This window comes from Rana temporaria, chromosome 1, assembly GCF_905171775.1.
Source record: "Rana temporaria chromosome 1, aRanTem1.1, whole genome shotgun sequence".
NCBI lineage: Eukaryota > Metazoa > Chordata > Amphibia > Anura > Ranidae > Rana > Rana temporaria.
Window position 1 is genome coordinate 398,920,036 of NC_053489.1, and position 20,779 is coordinate 398,940,814.

At 43.3% G+C, this 20,779-nt stretch overlaps 1 protein-coding gene across 1 annotated transcript in view; it reads right to left on the minus strand.

Moving 5' to 3' along the window:
* LOC120913205 (protein mono-ADP-ribosyltransferase PARP14-like) overlaps positions 1-20,779 on the minus strand; it is a 152,483-nt gene that overhangs the window by 55,992 nt on the left and 75,712 nt on the right. Inside the window, exons 7-9 of the mRNA XM_040322991.1 lie at positions 17,060-17,126; positions 7,778-7,921; positions 3,767-3,826 (exon numbers count right to left, since the gene is read on the minus strand). Coding sequence (XP_040178925.1) covers positions 3,767-3,826; positions 7,778-7,921; positions 17,060-17,126 — 271 coding nt within the window. The remainder of the gene's footprint in view (positions 1-3,766; positions 3,827-7,777; positions 7,922-17,059; positions 17,127-20,779) is intronic.

A 20,779-nucleotide genomic window follows, 5' to 3' on the forward strand; every position in this document is an offset into this window, starting at 1 on the left:
TGCAAATGAGGACTTAAGCAGATCCACAACGCTTTCCAGCACTGTGATTTCTGCGTAAGTTCCGATTTTGCCTGCGCAAAACTAGGGCTGGTTTTACAATGTGGAAAGTTAGTCACACCTTGTAAAGGCCCATTCAAGCGACGGCATTTGGTATACATTCCCGAGGGAGAACTCCACAGCAATTTTTAAATTCAAAACCGGCATGGGTTCCCCCCCCAGGAGCATACCAGGCCCTTAGGTCTGGTATGGGTTGTAAGGAGACCCCCCCCTACGCCGAAAATTCGACGTAGGGGTCCCCCTACAATCCATACCAGACCCGTATCCAAAGCACGCTACCCGGCCGGTCAGGAAGGGAGTGGGGACGAGCGAGTGCCCCCCCCTCCTGAGCCGTGCCAGGCCGCATGCCCTCAACATGGGGGGGTTGGGTGCTCTGGGGCAGGGGGGCGCACTGCGGGCCCCCCCACCCCAGAGCACCCTGTCCCCATGTTGATGAGGACAGGACCTCTTCCCGACAACCCTTGCCGTTGGTTGTCGGGGGCTGCGGGCAGGGGCTTATCGGAATCTGGGAGTCCCCTCAAATAAGGGGGCCTCCAGATACCGGCCCCCCACCCTAAGTGAATGGATATGGGGTACATCGTACCCCTACCCATTCACCTGGAGGCAAAAAGTAAAAGTTAGTAAACACACAACACAAGGGTTTTTAAAATAATTTATTATTCTGCTCCGGAGGCCCCCCCTGTCTTCTTTATTAGCTCTATTACCAGGGGGGGCTTCTTCTTCCACTCTCCGGGGGTCTTCTTCCACTCTCCGGGGGTCTTCTTCCACTCTCCGGGGGGGGTTTCTTCTTCCGCTCTCCGGGGGGGGCTTCTCCGCTCTCCGGGGGGGGCTTCTCCGCTCTCCGGGGGTCTTCTTCTCTCTTCGCCGCTCTCCGCTGTTGACTCGGCGAACCCCGGTTCTTCTCCAGCTGTCCGGTGCCTTCTTCTTCAGCGCTGGCTGCCTGCTATCTTTGTGTGTTAGCTCAATTACTAACAGGCAGCCGGCACGCGGTCTTCTGTGACATCAGGTTCTTCTTCTCCCCTCTTCCGATGTTGCATCCCATTTATCCCATTTATCCCATTTATATAGGCATCACCGTCCCATCATGCTCCGGCAGGTACCCACGTGGTGGGTGCCTACCCACGTGCACCCACCACGTGGGTACCTACCGGAGCATGATGGGACAGTGATGCCTATATAAATGGGATGCAAGGCGCGCTTCCATCATTGCAGTGACAAGAGGCGACGAGTCAACATCAGAAGAGGGGAGAAGAAGAACCTGACGTCACAGAAGACCGCGCCGGCTGCCTGTTAGTAATTGAGCTAACACACAAAGATAGCAGGCAGCCAGCGCTGAAGAAAAAGGCACCGGACAGCTGGAGAAGAACCGGGGTTCACCGAGTCAACAGCGGAGAGCGGCGAAGAGAGAAGAAGACCCCCGGAGAGCGGAGAAGCCCCTCCCCGGAGAGCGGAAGAAGAAACCCCCCCCGGAGAGTGGAAGAAGACCCCCGGAGAGTGGAAGAAGACCCCCGGAGAGTGGAAGAAGAAGCCCCCCCTGGTAATAGAGCTAATAAAGAAGACAGGGGGGCCTCCGGAGCAGAATAATAAATTATTTTAAAAACCCTTGTGTTGTGTGTTTACTAACTTTTACTTTTTGCCTCCAGGTGAATGGGTAGGGGTACGATGTACCCCATATCCATTCACTTAGGGTGGGGGGCCGGTATCTGGGGGCCCCCTTATTTGAGGGGACTCCCAGATTCCGATAAGCCCCCGCCCGCAGACCCCGACAACCAACGGCAAGGGTTGTCGGGAAGAGGTCCTGTCCTCATCAACATGGGGACAGGGTGCTCTGGGGTGGGGGGGCCCGCAGTGCGCCCCCCTGCCCCAGAGCACCCAACCCCCCCATGTTGAGGGCATGCGGCCTGGCACGACTCAGGAGGGGGGGGGGGGCGCTCGCTCGTCCCCACTCCCTTCCTGACCGGCCGGGTAGCGTGCTTTGGATACGGGTCTGGTATGGATTGTAGGGGGACCCCCTACGTCGAATTTTCGGCGTGGGGGGGTCTCCTTACAACCCATACCAGACCTAAGGGCCTGGTATGCTCCTGGGGGGGGGACCCATGCCGGTTTTTTCTTTGAAAATTTGCATGGAGTTCTCCCTCTCAGGAATGCATGCTGAGCGACGCTGTCATTTTTTTTTATAATTATTTGTTTTCCCGGCGCGTATATTTTTTTTCACCCATCGCAACTTTAGTGTCCCGTCGCAATCCACAAAGCCGCCCGGCGTCAATTACGTTTGCGCGCTGCACGTCGGGAAAATTACGTCACACGCATGCGCAGTACGGCCGGCGCGGGAGCGCGCCTCATTTAAATTTTAAACGCCCCCCGGAGAGGAGGACCGCCTTGCGACGGCGGCACTTAAGTTACACGGCCTGAAATTTCTAGGTAAGTGCTTTGTGGATCAGGCACTTAGGTAGAGATTTTAAGTCAGTGTAACTTAACTGCTGAAAGTTAAGTTAGGCAGCTTTTTTGGGAATCAGGCCCTATATCTCTTGTGTATACTACTGCACTCCTGTGAAACCCTATTTGCTTACTGGGAGTTCCAGATAATGAAAGCCTTATGCCGCGTAAACACATTTTTTGAACATGCTGCATTTTTTAACGTCGTTTTAAACAATGTCGTTTTTCGGGTTGTAAAAAATGATCGTGTGTGGGCTAAAACGATGTTAAAAAACCTGCGCATGCTCAGAAGCAAGTTATGAGACTGGAGCGCTCGTTCTGGTAAAACTACCATTCATAATGGAGTATGCACATTCATCACGCTGTAACAGACAAAAAAGCGCAAATCGTCTTTTACTAACACGGAATCAGCTAAAGCAGCCCAAAGGCGAATGGAACTTCCCCTTTATAGTGCCGTCGTACGTGTTGTACGTCACCGTGCTTTTCTAGATCATTTTTTAAAAACGATGTGGTGTATGGGCTACGTCGTTTTACTGATGAAGTTGGAAAAACGTCGTTTTTTCAACCTGCTGAAATACAACGTTTTTTTTTCATGCTGAAAAATGATTGTGTGTACGCGGCATAACTCTCCAGATGCATGTTATTGTTCTTGGGCTACTTTGTATTGCACGTAAACATATTTCTCGCTTCTGGATATCCCCTCGTGTCCCCACAAAAAAAATATTGGGTTGATCAAGTGAATTGTGTTCTTACACAAAAGAAACTAACTTATCGGCATAGGAATGCAATGCACAAATTCTATTTCATGTGGCAAAACTGGCTTGATACACCGGTTCTGGCCCTGACCCCATTAGTACTTGATAGGCTTCTACAGATTTGAAATCTCAACGGTTGAGTAAATATGGAAGTTAGTAATAGGACAGGTGCCACATGACATGATTCTTTATGCTTGCTTGGGAAAACATATATGATCGTATTCATGTGCTTACTTAGAGTGTTTATTGACATAGTCCAGCTACGCTTAGGAGCACATTTATTCTACCTGTTATTTCTCTGGTTCCACATTGTCACTGTGCTTTTGGATTTATACAGTATATGTTTTTGTGATATCTCATGTCGAAGGATTCTGTAACTGGAATTGTAAACTGATTTTACTGCTGATTGATTCTGTTTGCACCACAAACTTTTTCTTGATAAAAAAAAGTACACCTGCACAGAAAAAGTTGCTCATGTGCTTACTTTACTTAGCAGATTGTTGTCATTTTGCACTTACCATCTTTAGCTTCTTGAACAATACTTTGTCCTGCTGCTGTAAATATAGCATGAGCCACAGCTGCAAAAGACACAAAATAAAATATATTACTTATTATATATTTAATAGTTACATAGGTTAAAAAAAAGACACGAGTCTATCTAGTTCAACCAATAAAAAACACACACATACACATAGAAAACCTTCAAATAATGTCTCTCTCTGGAGTACATAGCACTTTTAATACAGGAATAAGTTTAAATTTAAGTGTAAAAATAATTAGGCTCCCAAACCCATAGAATTGTGGGGTACACCGTTAATAACCTTAGACTATTGAGAGCATTAATCATTAATCACTCTCTGAATACGGTCTTTTAGATTAATAGAAAACTATGTACAAACTGAATTTTCTAAGCATGTAGACATTAGCCATGTATGGAAAACTATGTGGAATACTTTGACAAAATCAAATTATACTATGTCTACACTGTTTTTTGCTTACTACCTCATAAAAAGAAAAATCAGATTTGATTGAATTGATCTTTCATAAGTCCATGCTGTCTACGGCTTAAAATATTATTCTCTAGCAAAATGTTTTCTATATTGTCCTTTATTAACTCCCAGGTATCTTCCCGACTATAGAAGCTAAACTAACTATTCCGTAGTTACTTAGCGAAAGCTTTGATCCTTTGATAATCCTTCTGCCAATTCCGTGGTACCATACTTGTCATTAAAGTGTCTCAAAAAAATAGAAAACAATGCTTAGATATACCAGAGCTCAGGTCTTTGAGGACCCTTGGGTGTAATATATTTAATTATATATTTATATATTATTATACTGTCATCCAACAGCTAACTCAACTCTGCTTTATATACCTATACCCTGAAATCTTCCTGCTGTTAATTCAGGTAAGAAGATTTTTTGTAGACCTGGAAGTTGCTATTGGGATAAAAAAAAACGATGGTAAAAATAAGCTAAATGAATGATTTAAATCAACTCAAATCTAATTCTGGTAGTGGTTCATTGATTAGAGTAAAAATGTATTGCTTAACATATTACACGTGGTTTCCAATGATTTAAGCTTTACAAGCAACATGTAATAAATGTGTAAGAAAAGAAATGGCTGCACATCCAGGAATTCCGATTTCCTTTTATTGTTCAAAGTGATAACACCAAAGACACCAACACGAGGTCATGTAGACACGTTTCACACATACATCTTGTGCTTAATCATTACAATGACTAAAATAACTGATAGATCTTAAATAGACCGCCCCAGTAACAGTACACAGTCGGATCAATAACAAAACTTTAGCCCCAAAGAGCATCTGAGTAAAGATTAAAATACAAAATCAAAGTTGTAATGTAAATGATCACATACATTGGGGGCATTGTGCAATCATGGTCATTTGTGTGTGATTTGTTGCTGCTGGATCTGTTTGTTCAGTGAGTTTCTAAGAATCATCCATGTAGTCCTAGCCTGAACTGCTAAACTTGGCTGGATGTATGGCCCATACAGACCAGGGAAACCTTGTTGGTGTGCTGTGAGGTCATGCATTGTGAATGACACTCCAATACAACTATCAAATGCGCCTGCACGCACACTGTAACAAGCAATAATGCATGTGTGTTGTGGTATGTTGTGCTAGTCCAATACACCTACCTGTTCAGGAGGTGTCAGGATGTCATTTAGGGTGTAAAATGTTTCAACTCTTCCCCCCACTCACCCCCACTCACCCCCACTCACCCCCACTCACCCCCACTTATCCCCACTCACCCCCCTCACCCCTTCCCAAGTGACAGTAGGGTGAGAATCCTTTTTCCGCATCCTCTGTCACTGATCAGCAGTACAGGGCTCTGCTCAAGTGGCAGGATCTTTCATTCACAGGAATCCAGGAATTAATAAGCTATAAGTCCCGACTGCTGGCTTGTAGTTATTAATGAACTACGAGGGCGCTGATGAGCACCCTTGTAGTTTGACACTTCCTCCAACTTTCAAACAGCCCATACAGATGTACGAGCAAGTGTCTGCAGGAATCTGATATTACACCGAGATCCAACAGTCATCAGTGCAATGCTTTGCAGGCTCCTGGGGGGAAAAATAATAAATGCACGTTATTTTTCTGCAAAAATATGTGCATTTTTACATTTTTCCTCCCGTGCTGCCTATCAATCAGCAGATCTCCTGCTCTGCTCCTCCATGCTCACTGGAGTGCTGAGCTGTGGAGGGGCAGGGAGGGTCTGTCTCAGCCTCTCATTGGCTCGCTGAAAGGCTGAGAAAGCCATCAGTCCAGGCATCTGGCAGATCCAGACTTCCAGAATCAGGATGATGCGGTGCCTGGACTGATCTTAGTGACATCAGCAGAGAGTGGACTTCAGACTGCTCTCTGCTAAAAACAGGTCATAGGAGTGCAAAACGAATTGCACTACTGTGACCCATAGAAGAAGTCCAGCCGAAAGAGCTCAGGCTGGACATCTCTTTTGTGAGAAAATGTTGGCCCCTGGAAGAAGTAATATTTAACAAAACGGACGTAGGGCGGAGCGGCGCGCTGTCGTCACCCAAGAAGCTCCAAACGTTCCAACAGTGGATGGGTGTCTGAGAATTTGTGTACAGGCCGGCACATCAGATTCAAGGCGATCTTTTAACTGCATTCTTGTAAGTGCATTACTACTTTTTAATAAACTTTTTTTACTCATTTAATACACTATGTGGAGCTATTATTATTTCTTACATGGTGGGCATTGATGCCGGTGAAATCACTTGTGAATGAGACCCAATCGGACTATATATGTCTGAACTACGAGACTGGGAGTGACTACCGATTACATGCTGTTTATGATCCCCCTGTAATAAGGGATCATGGAGATTTGGTAAGGAGCCAATACATAGTCTGATGGAGGATACATCACTGTTTTCTTTGGACACGTTTTCAACTAATCTGAAATTTGGCACAAATCACGGGTGTTTGATAATTCATCTGTTAAATACTTATGGACTTTATTTTAATTTTATTTTTCATATTTTATATATTTTCATTTTTTGTTTCTAGTTTTTGCTTATACCGGTATATGTGTTTTGATCGAAATGTATATTATTTATTCTTTTGTTGGTATTATCATATCACTGTTTTATTAACACTGAGGGGTTCTGAGATTGCCACATAGCGCCTTCTAGTGGCTATCAAACTCCATTGTCTTTGATATATTAGTGAGCTATATATATCATCATATATCACTCACATTTAAAATCATAATTTTGTGAGTCTTTATGTTTTAGAGGTATTTATTTAATCACATTTTTTCACTTGTATTTATTGTTTACATGCTAATCGCAGCTCTCGGAGTGAATACACTGTCACTAGGTTGTAGGTGTTTTTTCCCCTTTTTTTTCACTTTCTCCTGTTTATGGTATTTTAGTGCAGTTTCTTTCAAATTTTCCATGGACTTCTCTTTTAATCGATCAGATGTCTAATGTTTTGTCATTTTTTTTTATATAGAAACTAGGGATGAGCTTTGAGTTCGAGTCGAACTCATGTTCGACTTCAACATTGCCTGTTCGCCTGAAGGGTCTGGAATGGATATTTAAAGAAATATTTCACTTTTATTGTTTCACTTTAAGCATTATTAAATTCACTGCTCCCGAAAAAACTGCAGTTTTAAAAACTTTTTTTTGCATTGATACTTGTCCCCTGGGGCAGGACCCAGGTCCCCAAACACTTTTTAGGACAATGACTTGCATATTAGCCTTTAAAATTAGCAAACAAACATTTGAGTCCCATAGACTTTAACAGGGTTCTAAAGTTCACACAAACTTTTGGTCTGTTCGGCTCATCCCTAATAGAAACTGAGATCTGCATCATTCATATAAAATATAAAAACTAAATTAAAAAGGAATGCAAATACATATTTAAACCTCTTTTTTTTTATTATAAAGAATAAGTACACTACTTTAGGGTGCCATTTTATTTTTGGGAGTCTTCATAAAAGAAATTGTACAGATAAATTATTTTGCTTTAAAAATCATAACTCACATTCTTTGCTCCAATGTCTGAAGTTGGTGGAGTTCACAATAGCATCAGTTCTTTCATTTGTAATATCATTGTATATTACATCTATTGACATATTCCCTGCTTTCTCTCGATGCCACTGACCAGAAGATATCTTGTTAAAGGAACCTGTAGGTAAAGGGAATGCTGTTTTATCTACGCTTTTGCCATACCATTATTTTTTAAAAAAATATTTGTAATGTAATCTGAATAAATAATAATCTTGCAAACATTAAATACAATTTACAAGTAGAAAGTAGGTTATTGACATGGACATTTTCAGTTTCTGAGTACAGACAAAGCATCTAATAAATTAGTTGAAATCTATGTATACAGTGCCTTGAACAAGTATTCATACCCCTTGAAATTTTTCACATTTTGTTATGTTACAACCAAAATTGTAAATGTATTTTATTTTGATTTTATGTGATAGACCAACACTATGTAACACAAAGAGGCACATAATTGTGAAGTTGAAGGAAAATTATAAATGTTTTTAAATAAATATCTGAAAAGTGTGGTGTGCATTTGTATTCAGTTCCCTTTACTCTGATACCTCTAACTAAAATCTAGTGGAATGAAGAGGTGATACCGCTCTGAAAAAGTTGCTGATCCGTTGAGTGGCTCCCGCCCCACTGAGGCCGACAGGTGCAGGCTCTGCACAAATGCATGGGATTGGAAAGAAATCCTGGACTGCCGCACTCTGTTAAACAACGTGATCCAAAAACAGTGCAGTCAAAAATAGAAAATTGAACACTAGGACAAAAAAATGGCTAACATGTTTCACATCTTGAGATACTTGCTCATAGCCTATGCTCATGCTACGTGTAAGCATCTGACAATGTGAAACATGTTAACCATTTTTTGTCCTAGTGTTCACTTGACTGCACTGTTTTTGGATCATGTTTTGATTTTATCCAATAAAGACGGTGTTTAACTGAGTGCTGCAGTCCAGGATTTCTTTCCAATCCCATAAAATCTAGTGGAACCAATTGCCTTCAGAAGTCACCTAATTAGTAAATAGAGTCCAATTGTGTGTAATTTAATCTCAGTATGAATATAGCTGTTCTGTGAAGCCCTCAGAGGTTTGTTAGAGAGCCTTAGTGAACAAACAGCATCATGAAGCCAATGAACAAACAGGGCATGTCAGGGATAAAGATTTGCAGAAGTTTAAAGCAGGGTTAGGTTATAAAAAATATCTCAAGTTTTGAACATCTCAGAGCACTGTTCAATCCATCTCCAGAAAATGGAAAGAGTATGGCACAACTGCAAGCCTACCAAGACATGGCCATCTATCTAAACTCACAGACAAGGAGAGCATTAATCATAGAAGCATAGAGGTAACTTTGGAGGAGCTGGAGAGATCCACAGCTCAGGTGGGAGAATCTGTCCACAGGAAAACAATTAGTCGTGCACTCCACAAATCCGGTCTTTATGGAAGAGTGGCAAGAAGAAAGCCATTGTTGAAAGAAAGCCACAAGAAGTCCCATTTGCAGTTTGCGAGAAGCCATTTGGGGGACACAGCAAACATGTGGAAGAAGGTGCTCTGGTCAAATGAGACCAAAATTGAACTTTTTGACCTAAAAGCAAAACGCTATGTGTGGTGGAAAGCTAACACTGCACATCACCTTGAACACACCATCCCCACCATGAAACATGGTGGTGAGTGTATCTTGTTGCGGGCATGCTTTCCTAAGCAGGGACAGGGAAGCTGGTTAGAGTTGATGGGAAAATGGATGGAGCCAAATACAGGGCAATCTTAGAAGAAAACCTGTTAGAGTCTGCAAAAGACTTGAGACTGGGGCAGAGGTTCACCTTCCAGCAGGACAACGACCCTAAACATACAGCCAGAGCTACAATGGAATGGTTTAGATCAGGGGTATGCAACCTTAAAGAGGTTGAGATCTACCTTAAAAACACGGGAGAAGTCAAAGATCACCGGGAATAGTTTTGCCCAGGTGTTGCCTCCTCACGACTGATTTAAACCTATAATTGCCATACTACCGTGTTGCAATCGCGTGCATTGCACAGCAATCATGGGTTTCAATAAGGTGGTAAGGAGGCAACATATCACCTTTTCACCACCTGTCAACACACACTCAGATCGCTTTTCAGAGGAGCAGCAATACCTGCTGCACTTATAAATAAATGAGCCCTTAGTTGAATTTGGCAGTGGCACATTTAGGGCTTGTTCACACATAAAGTTAAAACAGCAGGATGTAATAGAAATCTATGGCTAAGTACAGCAAACCTGCAGGAAAGCTGCAAGTACACCACAGCCACAGGTGGGGGTAAACTGCAGCACATCAGTGTGAAAGCAGTCCTATAATATTATGCCCAGTGTATTGCTTCACACTGTCCTGAAAATCTCTTCTTTACTGCTGCTGGCACCACATTGGAGACCACTAGCCGCGATAGGAGGTGGAGTGCAGTTGGTATCACTCCGCATGGAAAAGGAGCCAGCACTACAGAGGAGTCAGCGGCTTATGCGGCTCTTGTTCTCTACTACAGTTCAGCAAGCCCAGACTGAGATCTACCAATCACCTGTTTGCGATCTACTGGTAGAGAATGATCTACAGGTTGCTGATCCCCAGTTTGGACCAAAAAATATTCATGTGTTAGAACAGCCCAGTCAAACTAGAGACCTAAATCCAATTGAGAATATGTGGCAAGACTTGAAAATTGATGTTGACAGATGCTCTCCATCCAATCTGACAGAGTTTCAGCCATTTTGCAAAGAAGAAAGACTTGCAGCTGTAATTGCAGTGAAAGGTGGTTCTACAAAGTATTGACTATGGGGCTGAATACAAATGCATGCCACACTTTTCACATATTTATTTGTAAAAAAAATTAAAAACTATTGTAGCATTACGGTGACCCCCTTGGGACTGTTTGGATTTACCTGCTCATGTGCATCACCATGACCCTGTAAACATTCCAACCCACCTGACACTCTGGGTTCAGACATCTTTGCACCAAGTGTTTATTTTCTAATAACGTTTACTGGAATACTTCAAAGAAAATCTTGTTGCACAGAGGAGGTAATAGATCAACTGAGCTTTGAATAAAAATCCAAGGTCAGTAGAATAATTCCTCTATAATAATACAAGATATGGCAGTTTGGCAATAACAGAATATTATATACATGTATGTACAATGAAATACCACTTGAACATGACCTGAAAAGATAAACAAGAGTTAAGCATTAATTCTGGCAATACTTCTAAAGGGAAACCCAGGCCGGCCTATTTAACCTTTAACCTTAATGAGAGATCAAGCAAACAAGAATGGTATGGGGGCCCTTTAAGCAGTAATGACAGCAATGTCCCAGTTGCAGGCCTAATAATCTTCACCAGCAGTTGGAGCTCAATAACTACAAGGTGCAGTAGCAGGGTAATGGTATTTATTGGAATGGTTGAAGCTAAAGGTATCTATGTACAGTGTTCAAATGGAAGCGCAGTAAAGTATTCCCACGGTAAAGCTGTCTGTACACAGTGTGCCAGTGAAGCAACAAAGAAAGGTTTGCAAAGGTGGGCAATTTCCCTCTCATCAATGACCAGGCTGATTCAATGCCTTAAGAACAGCGACTCCTGGAGAGGCGTCCTTGCAGCTGATCCGCTAGTGACGATCACCTAATGCGAAGTTCTAGGCCCTTCTCGGCCAGGTTGGAATGTTGTACACCATGTGGTCCGGCACACACTGGGCCCAGGAGAAAAAAATGTGGGTGGGTCTCTGGGCTCTTTTATAGCTCTTTCCAGCAATATCTCTGATGGTAGCAAAGATCCCTGGGATATGTAGTCTGGGTGTATAGTCATGCGGAGGAATAGCCATTCTGAGGAACTACTAATCCCACAATCCCTTTGGTTTGGCCCACAAATATGATGTCAGTATGTGATGCTGGGCACTAGAGAGAAAATATGATCTATAGAATGACAGAGAATCGCTGTACTTTGCAATCGTAGCCCACATTGCTACACCATTTATCATTTCCCTTCCACTTCATAATTATGTGCCACTTTGTGTTGGTCTATCACATACTGTAAAATCCCAATAAAATACAATTACGTTTTTGGTTGTAACATGACAACATTGAAAATTTCAAGGGGTATGAATACTTTTTTTAAGGCACTGTAAAAAAATGTACATTGCGAATATCTAAACAGTTGTGCAAAATTGACAAATAATACCCATAATGTTTGTATTATGTGTGTAATGTCAGTTTATATGTGTTGCCTTTGTTGCACTTTACAGACCAGCAGAGAGAATAGACTAAAGCCACATACGCTGCTGCGAATTGAGAAGCGGGGGGGGGGGGGGGGGCCCTTTACAAAAAAAAAGAAGGAATAAAGAAAAATATATATAACAAAGGGGTGTAGCCATCCGAGGCCTTGGGGACCTCTGGGCCCTTTAATAAAAAGAAAAAAAAAGAAATAAAAAAAAAATATATATATATATATATATATATATATATATATATATATACAAATTATTATTATTTTTTATAAAAATAAATTACAAAAAAAGAGGGGTTGCCTTTCGGGACCTCTGGGCCCTTTAATAATAATAAAAAAAAAACTCTGGGACCTTTAATAAAAAACTAAATAAAAACAAATATATAAAAAAAAAAACATTTAAAAAAAAAAAAAAAGAAGAGTTTCCATCCAGGGCCCTGGGCCCTTTAAAAAAAACTAAATGTATAAACAAAAATAAACATTTATAAAAACATCTAAAAAGGTGGTTTGCCACATGAGGCCCTGGGGACCTCTGAGCCCTTAAAGAATAAAAATATAAATATATATATATATATATTATATATATATATATATATATATATATATATAAAAAGAACTAAAAAGAAAAAAAGAAAGAAAATAATATAAAAAAAAATAGAGGCAAAGGGGGGTTGCCTCTGGGCCCTTTAATATATATATATATATATATATATATATATATATATATATATATATATATATATATATATATATATATATATATATATTTTAATATATATATATATATATATATATATATATATATAAAAGAAATAAAAAAATATTTTAAAAAAATATTTTTTTTTATAAAAATAAGGGGGTTGTCATCCAGGGCCCTGGGGATCTCTGGGCCCCTGGGGACCTCCGGACCCCTAAAAAAAAAAAATTGGCCCTTTAATAAAAAATAAAATAAAACTATATTAAAAAAAAGGGGGGTTGCCATCTGGGGCCCTGTGACCTCTGGACCCCTAAAACAAAAATATATATATATATATATATATATATATTTGTTTTTTTTATAGGGGGTTGCCATCCGGGCCCCTTACAGGTGTACTGCCTGTACCCCCCTGATGGCGGCCCTGAATATGAGGTCAAACCTTAAAGGATCAATAAAGTCAAAATTATTTTTTTTTGTTAAAATAACAAACATGTTATACTTGCCTCCACTGTGCAGCTCGTTTTGCACAGAGTGTCCCCAAAACTGGTCTTCTGGGGTCCCTCGGCGGCTGTCTTGGCTCCTCCTCGCAAGAGCTTTCCACCTTTATGCGAGCGAGCTCGCATGGTGGAAAGCTTTTGCGGGTGCGCTCCCGGGATACAGCAGCGGGCATAGCCGCCGACTGTATCACTCAGCCCCGCCCCTTGACGCGCCACATCATCGGATGTGATTGACAGTGCCGCCAGCCAATGGCTGCGCTACTATCAATCCGTCCAGCCTAGCCAACGGCCAGGCTGGGAACCAAATAGGATCACGGGGACGTGTGCGGGACTTTCGAGGGGTGAGTTAAGTAAAACGGGGGTTCGGGGGGGGGGCGGTACCATCGGATGTTTTTTCACCTTAATGCATAGGATGCGTTAAGGTGAAAAAACATTTACCTTTACAACCCCTTTAAGAGTTTCAATTTGTATGCAATCAGGAAGACCCTTGCACTACATGGTTTTGGTAAACCTGAACACAAAGATCTACAGAAAATCTAATAGTGTGTATGCGGTCTAACACGATAAGCTAAGAACATTCGAACCAGAAAGGAAAAAACATGAGCGATACCTCTGCACTGTGTAAAAAGTCTATGTAAATTCCTGTGTGAATGGCCAAATGAATGAGTGTTTGACCAAGCGATCCTACAGCTGCAGTATGAAGTGAAACATTTAGCATTGCTACCACTGCTAAATGGGACCACCTGCTCAGGCCTCCTGGTTGCTATGGAGTTTGACGAAAAACCCACACTTTAATTTTAAATGAAACGGCCTGGTATGAATTTTGTGGGGACGCAGTTTTTTTTTTTTTTTTTACACTTTTCCCGCCCCTTTGTTTCCATTCACCTGTCAGCCATGAATCCTCAGCTGACAGCTAAATATGCCAGTTGCGAATGAGATTCTGGTTGTTAAGGGTCCCGAGTAGGAAGCTGTCACATTTAGCAAAGGTACCACTGTTAACTGTTTCACTTTCCACTGCAGCTGGAGGTTTGCTCAGCCAATACTCACTCCTATAAGATTGTATAATTGTTTTATTTTTTTTTCCCTTTTATTGTTTGTCTTTTTTCAGCCAAACTAACTATATAACTATTCATTCGGTCGTTCGCACAGGAATCTCCATACACAGGGCAAAGTTCTCACTCACGATATCTCCTCTTCTGGTTGAATTAAGTTAGCCTTATAGCATTAGACTTTTTTTCTCTGTTGGTTGAATGTTCTTTAACTCTTCTGGCCAACTTAAAGAGTTATCAGAGGCTTGTTTTTTTTGTTTGTTTTTTAAATAACAAATATGTCATACGCAGTGGTTTTGCAAAGAGCAGCTCTGATCCTCCTAGTCTCGGGTCCCACACGAGTGCTCCTGGCCCCACCCTCCTGTTGAGTGCCCCCAGAGCATACCGCTTACTCCTGAGCCGCTGCTCTGCATGTCCATGGCTCGGCCCTGTCCCCTTCCTCTCCTCATTGGCTTACTGCCTGTGATTGACAGCAGTAGGAGCCAATGGCTCCTGCTGCTGCCTCAGCCAATGAAGCGTGAGAGTCTCTGGAGAGCAAATGCTCACATGCACATTGCTGGAATGAGAGGGGGCTCAGGTAAATATTGGGGGGCTGGGGTGGCTGGTGCACACAGGTTTTTTTAAGTTTAAGTTTAAGTTGCTGCATAGAGTGTATTATACTCCTGCTAGATTGGCTTTGATCTACCCATCTGTTCCCCTAGAGTAGTGGTTCTCAACCTGGGGGTCGGGACCCCCTCAGGGGTCAAATGATGATTTGCCAGGGGTCACCAGATCTTGGGCTGTTACCGAAGCCCGCACCACTCTCTCTCCCAGCCTTTTTGCGGCTCCCCATTTACCGGTTTTGCAGCCACCCATTCAGTTCACGGCATGGCTGGGGGGCAGAAACTAGAGCTCAGCTGACTGGTGAGGAATGTGAAGTGGGAGGGGCTGGAGGAGACCCTATCTCCTGATTTCGACATAGGTGTCACTGCTACGCTTATGAATAAGCACTAAAGTTTTGTGTGAAACGTGTCAGCTTTTCCCCCCGTCTGCTGTGGCATGCTTTTTGTGTGTTTTTCGGTTTTACAATAAAAGCTATTTATTTTTGGAGTGCGGCTGTCCAGAAAGTTTTTTCCTTTATTTTGCATCATTCTATGCATTGCCAGCACCCGTGGCTTTGGATCAGGTGAGGAGACTTTCTGATTAGTATCCTAGAGCGGTGATTTCTCTTTGTCACTGCTACGAGACACCACAAAGTCGGAGACATAGTGAAGCCGGAGACAGTGAGTAACACTACCTGTGATTATAGTTGCCATTAAAAGTCCCCACTACAGTACTCAGATCAGCAGATGACCATGATCAGGAGCACCTAAGTTGGCCAATCAGAACTCCCCGCAGCACTGCCACTCATCCCAAACCCCCCACCTGCACTGCCACTCATCCCAAACCCCCCACCTACCCACCAAGGAGTAAGAGAAGGAAATAAAATAGAGAATACATGAAAGGGGGAGGAACAAATAAAAAGGGAGAGAAAGAGAGCAAGAAAGACAGCTAGAGAGGGATGGGTAAAAAAACAGGAAATTAGGATAGAGAGAGATAAAAGGGAAAGAAAGGAGAACAAAGAGAATGGTACAGCCTAAAATGTACCATAAGGGTTTTAATACTGTACGAGTAGAAGGGTCTCGGGAAGCGCTAAATGTTCGTGGGTTAGGGGCGCAAACTCCTTGTCTTGCCTTGGGTGCTGACAACCCACACTACAAAAATAATTTTACTGTTAGGGGTCCCAACAACTTGGGATATTTTATCAAGGGCAGACGCGCATCATATATTTTGGAGTTGTCCCCAAATTCAGCTGTTCTGGACTGGGGTCACTTCCTTTATAGCTGAGGTACTGAAGGTACCGGTTAGGTTGACAATCAGTGTGTGTCTTCTGGGTTTGGTGGAGGAGGTGGTTCCGTCAAGGGCTCACAGAACTTTACTTAACATACAGTAGTACTATTTTATGGGAAGAAGGCCATCTTGCTTCATTGGAAAAAAACGGGGACACCCAATGTAGCTTTTTTGAAGAGGCTGGTAAACTCAATGATCCCATTTTACAAGGTGACATATATATCTAGAGGTTGCGGAATTTTTTTTTAAAAAGTATGGTGGGCATGGTATGACTCTGATCAAACAGTGGGTTAGTACATATTTGAATTAAGGCTGTTGGGTAGGTCCTGAGTTACTTATGTCATTCTCATAAAATGGGTGGAGCCAGATTCCAGATATCCACAACGGTACGTGCAGATGAAAGAGTTTTTCTGCTTACCCGGGTTTGCTTTATTTTGATAAGGGGGGGGGGCTGAGTAAGGGGAGGGGGGAGGGGTTCACTGCTGGTATAGTTGCTGTCAGTTGGTGGCAAGTGTTAGTATTTTGTTCTGTTGGCCGAATGTTGAGACTTGGTGTTGTGACAAGTCATTTATGTGTTGTATGTTCTGTCTTACAAAAATTCAATAAAAATAATTTTACAAAAAAAAGTATAGTATTAATATTATCCACCCATTTAAAAAAAAAAAAAAAAGAATTACCACTTTTTTGGGGGGGTTTTCTATCTCTCTACAAGTCAAGTCATTTATGTGTTGTATGTTCTGTCTTACAAAAATTCAATAAAAATAATTTTACAAAAAAAAAGTATAGTATTAATATTATCCACCCATTTGAAAAAAAAAAAGAATTACCACTTTTTTTGGGGGGTTTTCTATCTCTCTACAAATGTTTTATACGGTGTAGACTGGCAAAATACTTATTAAAATGAATTTGACTAAAAAAATTACCTCCATTTTCATCGCACAAAATCAGTCGGTCTCCCAAATCCATGTGCAATAGAGTCTCTCTGTAGATCTAGTATAATAAAGAAGCATTACTTTGTTTATTATGTTAGTGCTATAATACAGTTAAAAAATAACAAGTATTATTTATTTTTCAAATACCGTGGATTTAAATGTGATGTGTTCTACTAATTTCCTGGCATTTTAGATTGGAGCAAAAAGGTATGATATTGATATTGTGCAATATATTTTAGAGATACAGTATCATGGAATGCACCTTTCACAGGTGTGAGCGGGGCTCACATGGAGACCAGTTGTTGCGGCAAAGCATATTAGGCCCAGATGAAACGTAATCCGTCAAAGCAGTTCCACCTGCTCAGCGGGGGATCTCTTCGCTAATCCCCACTGAGCAGAGCGGACACAGACACAGCCTGCTGTTCTCTACAGGGTGTTCGGATGGAAATAGACTGCCTGTCTGTTTCCCTCAGACTGTCATCCAATCTGATCCACCGGAGGGATGGGGAACAGATCCCCATCCATCTGTTTTTAGCTGATCGGATGGCGACGGGTGACAGTGGATATCCCCAACTCCACTGAGAACATTGCGTGGTCCGATTGGGTCCATCTGAAAAACGAACGGTCCGCTGGTGTGAAAGGGGCTTTGATTTGTGGGTATTGAGTAAGTGTAATAAAGTCTGCATACACGGCCACACTAGAGCACAGCACTTACAATGAACATTACAGAGGATTTCCATGCACACTGCTGACACTCGACAGTGCCTGATAGAGGAGCCGACTGAAAGGCAGTCTGGCAAAAGGGCACCAGTCTACTGCCCAAGACACAGCAACAGTCCCTATCCTATCCCTCCCTATGCTAGGAACCTCTCCCTATGCTAGACAACCTGTCCCAAACCAGTGAAGGTTCTGTCCCTGGCCTGACCACTAACCAAAAGCATGCCACCCAAAAGGGGATTATGCTATTAGCACTGGCCACACTAAAGATGGCTGTGGAGGTCAACCAGGGCAGCAGCATCCCATCGGACAGCTGGTCCCCTAATGACACCTACAGAGGATCATAGGTTCACCCTTTTTCTTCACTCCTTGTGTACAGCGAGTGTCGAACAGTGTCACCCTTTGATGGATGCTGTCCGCTGCATCACAAACTTTGAAAACAAACACTGAAAACAAAGCAAGGTAATAAAAGAAAACATATATGAAACACAACATAGGAATACCTGGCTGGCAGCCGCCCTTTGGGCAGTCCTCGCTAGCCGACTTGATTTCAACATCAGAGTGGTCATACACTAGGGATTATTCAATGGCCTCAGGTGTCTGGGTGATATCATGGGTAGGCATAACATCCTCTCCTGGGCTGGTGTTCGGGTCACAAGGAGAGTCTATAAGGTCATTAGGACATTCGGGTTCTCAGTCCCCTCCAGCAGCTGGTTCCTCAGGAAGGGCATCTGGCCCCTCACCTTCCGGGCCAGTGAAATATGTCAGTGTTGCTTGTAGGGGCAGTAGGGACTTTGTGGATCAGAGGCTGATTCGAGAGGCCCAGGATCCTGACAGTCAGCCAACAGCCTCAAGGGAGAATCTCCACCCAGTACCCAGGCCACACATGTGCCAATAAAGCATTTCCTGTTGGCTTGGGGCCCTTAGACATGACGTCGTACACAGGGGATGGAGGAAATGGCTGCACTTCCACACAATATAGGGTGGTCTCCACTGGGGCTCCAGCTACATCCCCTCTAGAACCTTGGATTTTCACTAACACCTGGTCCTGCTCCCTCATTGGGACCTGCCAGTACCCACTTGCCAAGTCCAAGATGGAAAAGTAATGTGCCTGGCCTAGTGCCATGAGCGATTCCTATACCCTTGGTAGTGGGTAGGCATATCACTAGGTATAGGTGTGGAGCTTGCAATAGTCCACACGGAAGCGCAAACTGCTGTCCTTCTTTCACACCAGGACAACGGAGGTGGCCCACGGACTGTGACACGCCATGATTATCCTGCTTTGCAGCATATTGTGGATCAGGTCTTTGACCTCTTGAAAAAAGGCAAGTGGTATGTGCCGGTATCTCCTCTGACTAGGTGATGTACCCCCTGTATGTATCAAATGGTCTATGGCTATGGTGCAACCATAATCGTCAGGTCCAGCAGTAAAGACGTACAGGTGTTTCTACAACAGCTGATGGAGGAGGAGCTGGTGGGGAAGTTGGTGCTTCTGGAAGGGTATGGCCAACTGCTCAGCAACTGTTGGTACTGTTAAACTTCTAGAGAGGCCCATGGCGGACTGCAGGTCCCAAGTTCATTAGCTGAACTATCCCCCTACCCTGATGGACTTTGGATAAGGTGCGAGCCATTAAATATTCTCTTAGAACTTCAAGGTCTTTGTGAATTCCACCATGGACTGTGGCCCCTTGTAACTTTTTGTGAGCCGTACAGGCAGAGACCAGACTACTTCTTGATGAGGGGCTAGCAATAGTTTCTGCTTTGGTAGAGTACATACAATGCCTACTCGCTTGGTCTGTTGCTAATCCAGACAGTCCGCAGACCACAGCCCCGTTTGGGCTGATTCGACTTCTGCCAATAAATGGGGGGTAAGTCCAAGTTTTTCAAGACATTCATGCCCCGGCACATAGATCAGGAAACAACCATGGGTGATCACGACCCCCACCTTTTCTAACACGTGTCGAATATTTGCACCTTAACCCAGGTGACTCCCTTTTATCATGATTGCAAGTTGTCAGCAGCCTTCAATGACAGTCATGATGGGTCCAATTGGTCCCAAGCCCCCAAACCGTTGGATACAAAAATCGTATTCTCTGATGGTAAGTTCAGATCCATGTCGATTAAGCAAGTGACCAGCTGACCTTTCGTCAGGGTAGTGACAAACAGGGCTCGAGCCAAACATGCATTTTGGTTTGGCAGGACATTGGCAGGCAGTTACCAGAGATCATCCCTCCGCCACAGGACCTGCTAGTTTATGTCATGGTCTTACCTCTCTCCTGTCTCCTTCGTTTGACATGTGCTGGCGGCCATCTTGGTTTCTGGGTCTCTTGTAGCCTCCCACCCTGCGGCTCCTCCTTCCCACTGGGAGGAGCTGGATGCCTGGCTCATATATATAGGAGGGTTCTGTGGCTTCAGTTCCTTGCTTGGTCCTCCTGTGTTCACATGCTTCTAAGACTGCTGCTGCTTTTGGTTCCGATCCTGGCTTTCGTCTGACTTCCCTGCTGGTTCCTGATCCTGGCTTCGTCTGACTTCCCTGCTGGTGTCTGATCCTGGCTTCGTCTGACTTCCCTGCTGGTTCCTGATCCTGGCTTCGTCCGACTACCCTTCTGGTTCCTGACCTCTGCTTCGCAAGACTCTGCTTCGGTTTCACATCCGTTTGGACTTTTGCTTTACAGCTTGATTTTCAATAAAGCCTTCTTTTTTTCACTTATCTCTTGTTGTACGTCTGGTTCATGGTTCCGTAACATTAGGACCAAGCCATGAATTTTGACGGTACAGGGTCATCCTCGCTACCCACGCTGGTTTGCCAGACTTGATCAGCAGGATTATCTGTTGGGTCAGTTCCCGTGGCGTTGCAAACCCTGCTTGAACGCACGGCTCATTTCGCTTCCGTTGCCGATGGGTCGGTTGTCGCTCCTGGGCCCGCCTCCTACTGCCGCTCCGGTTGTTGCGCCAGAGTCTACCCCGACACCTGTTGTTGCGCCTGCAGTGTTT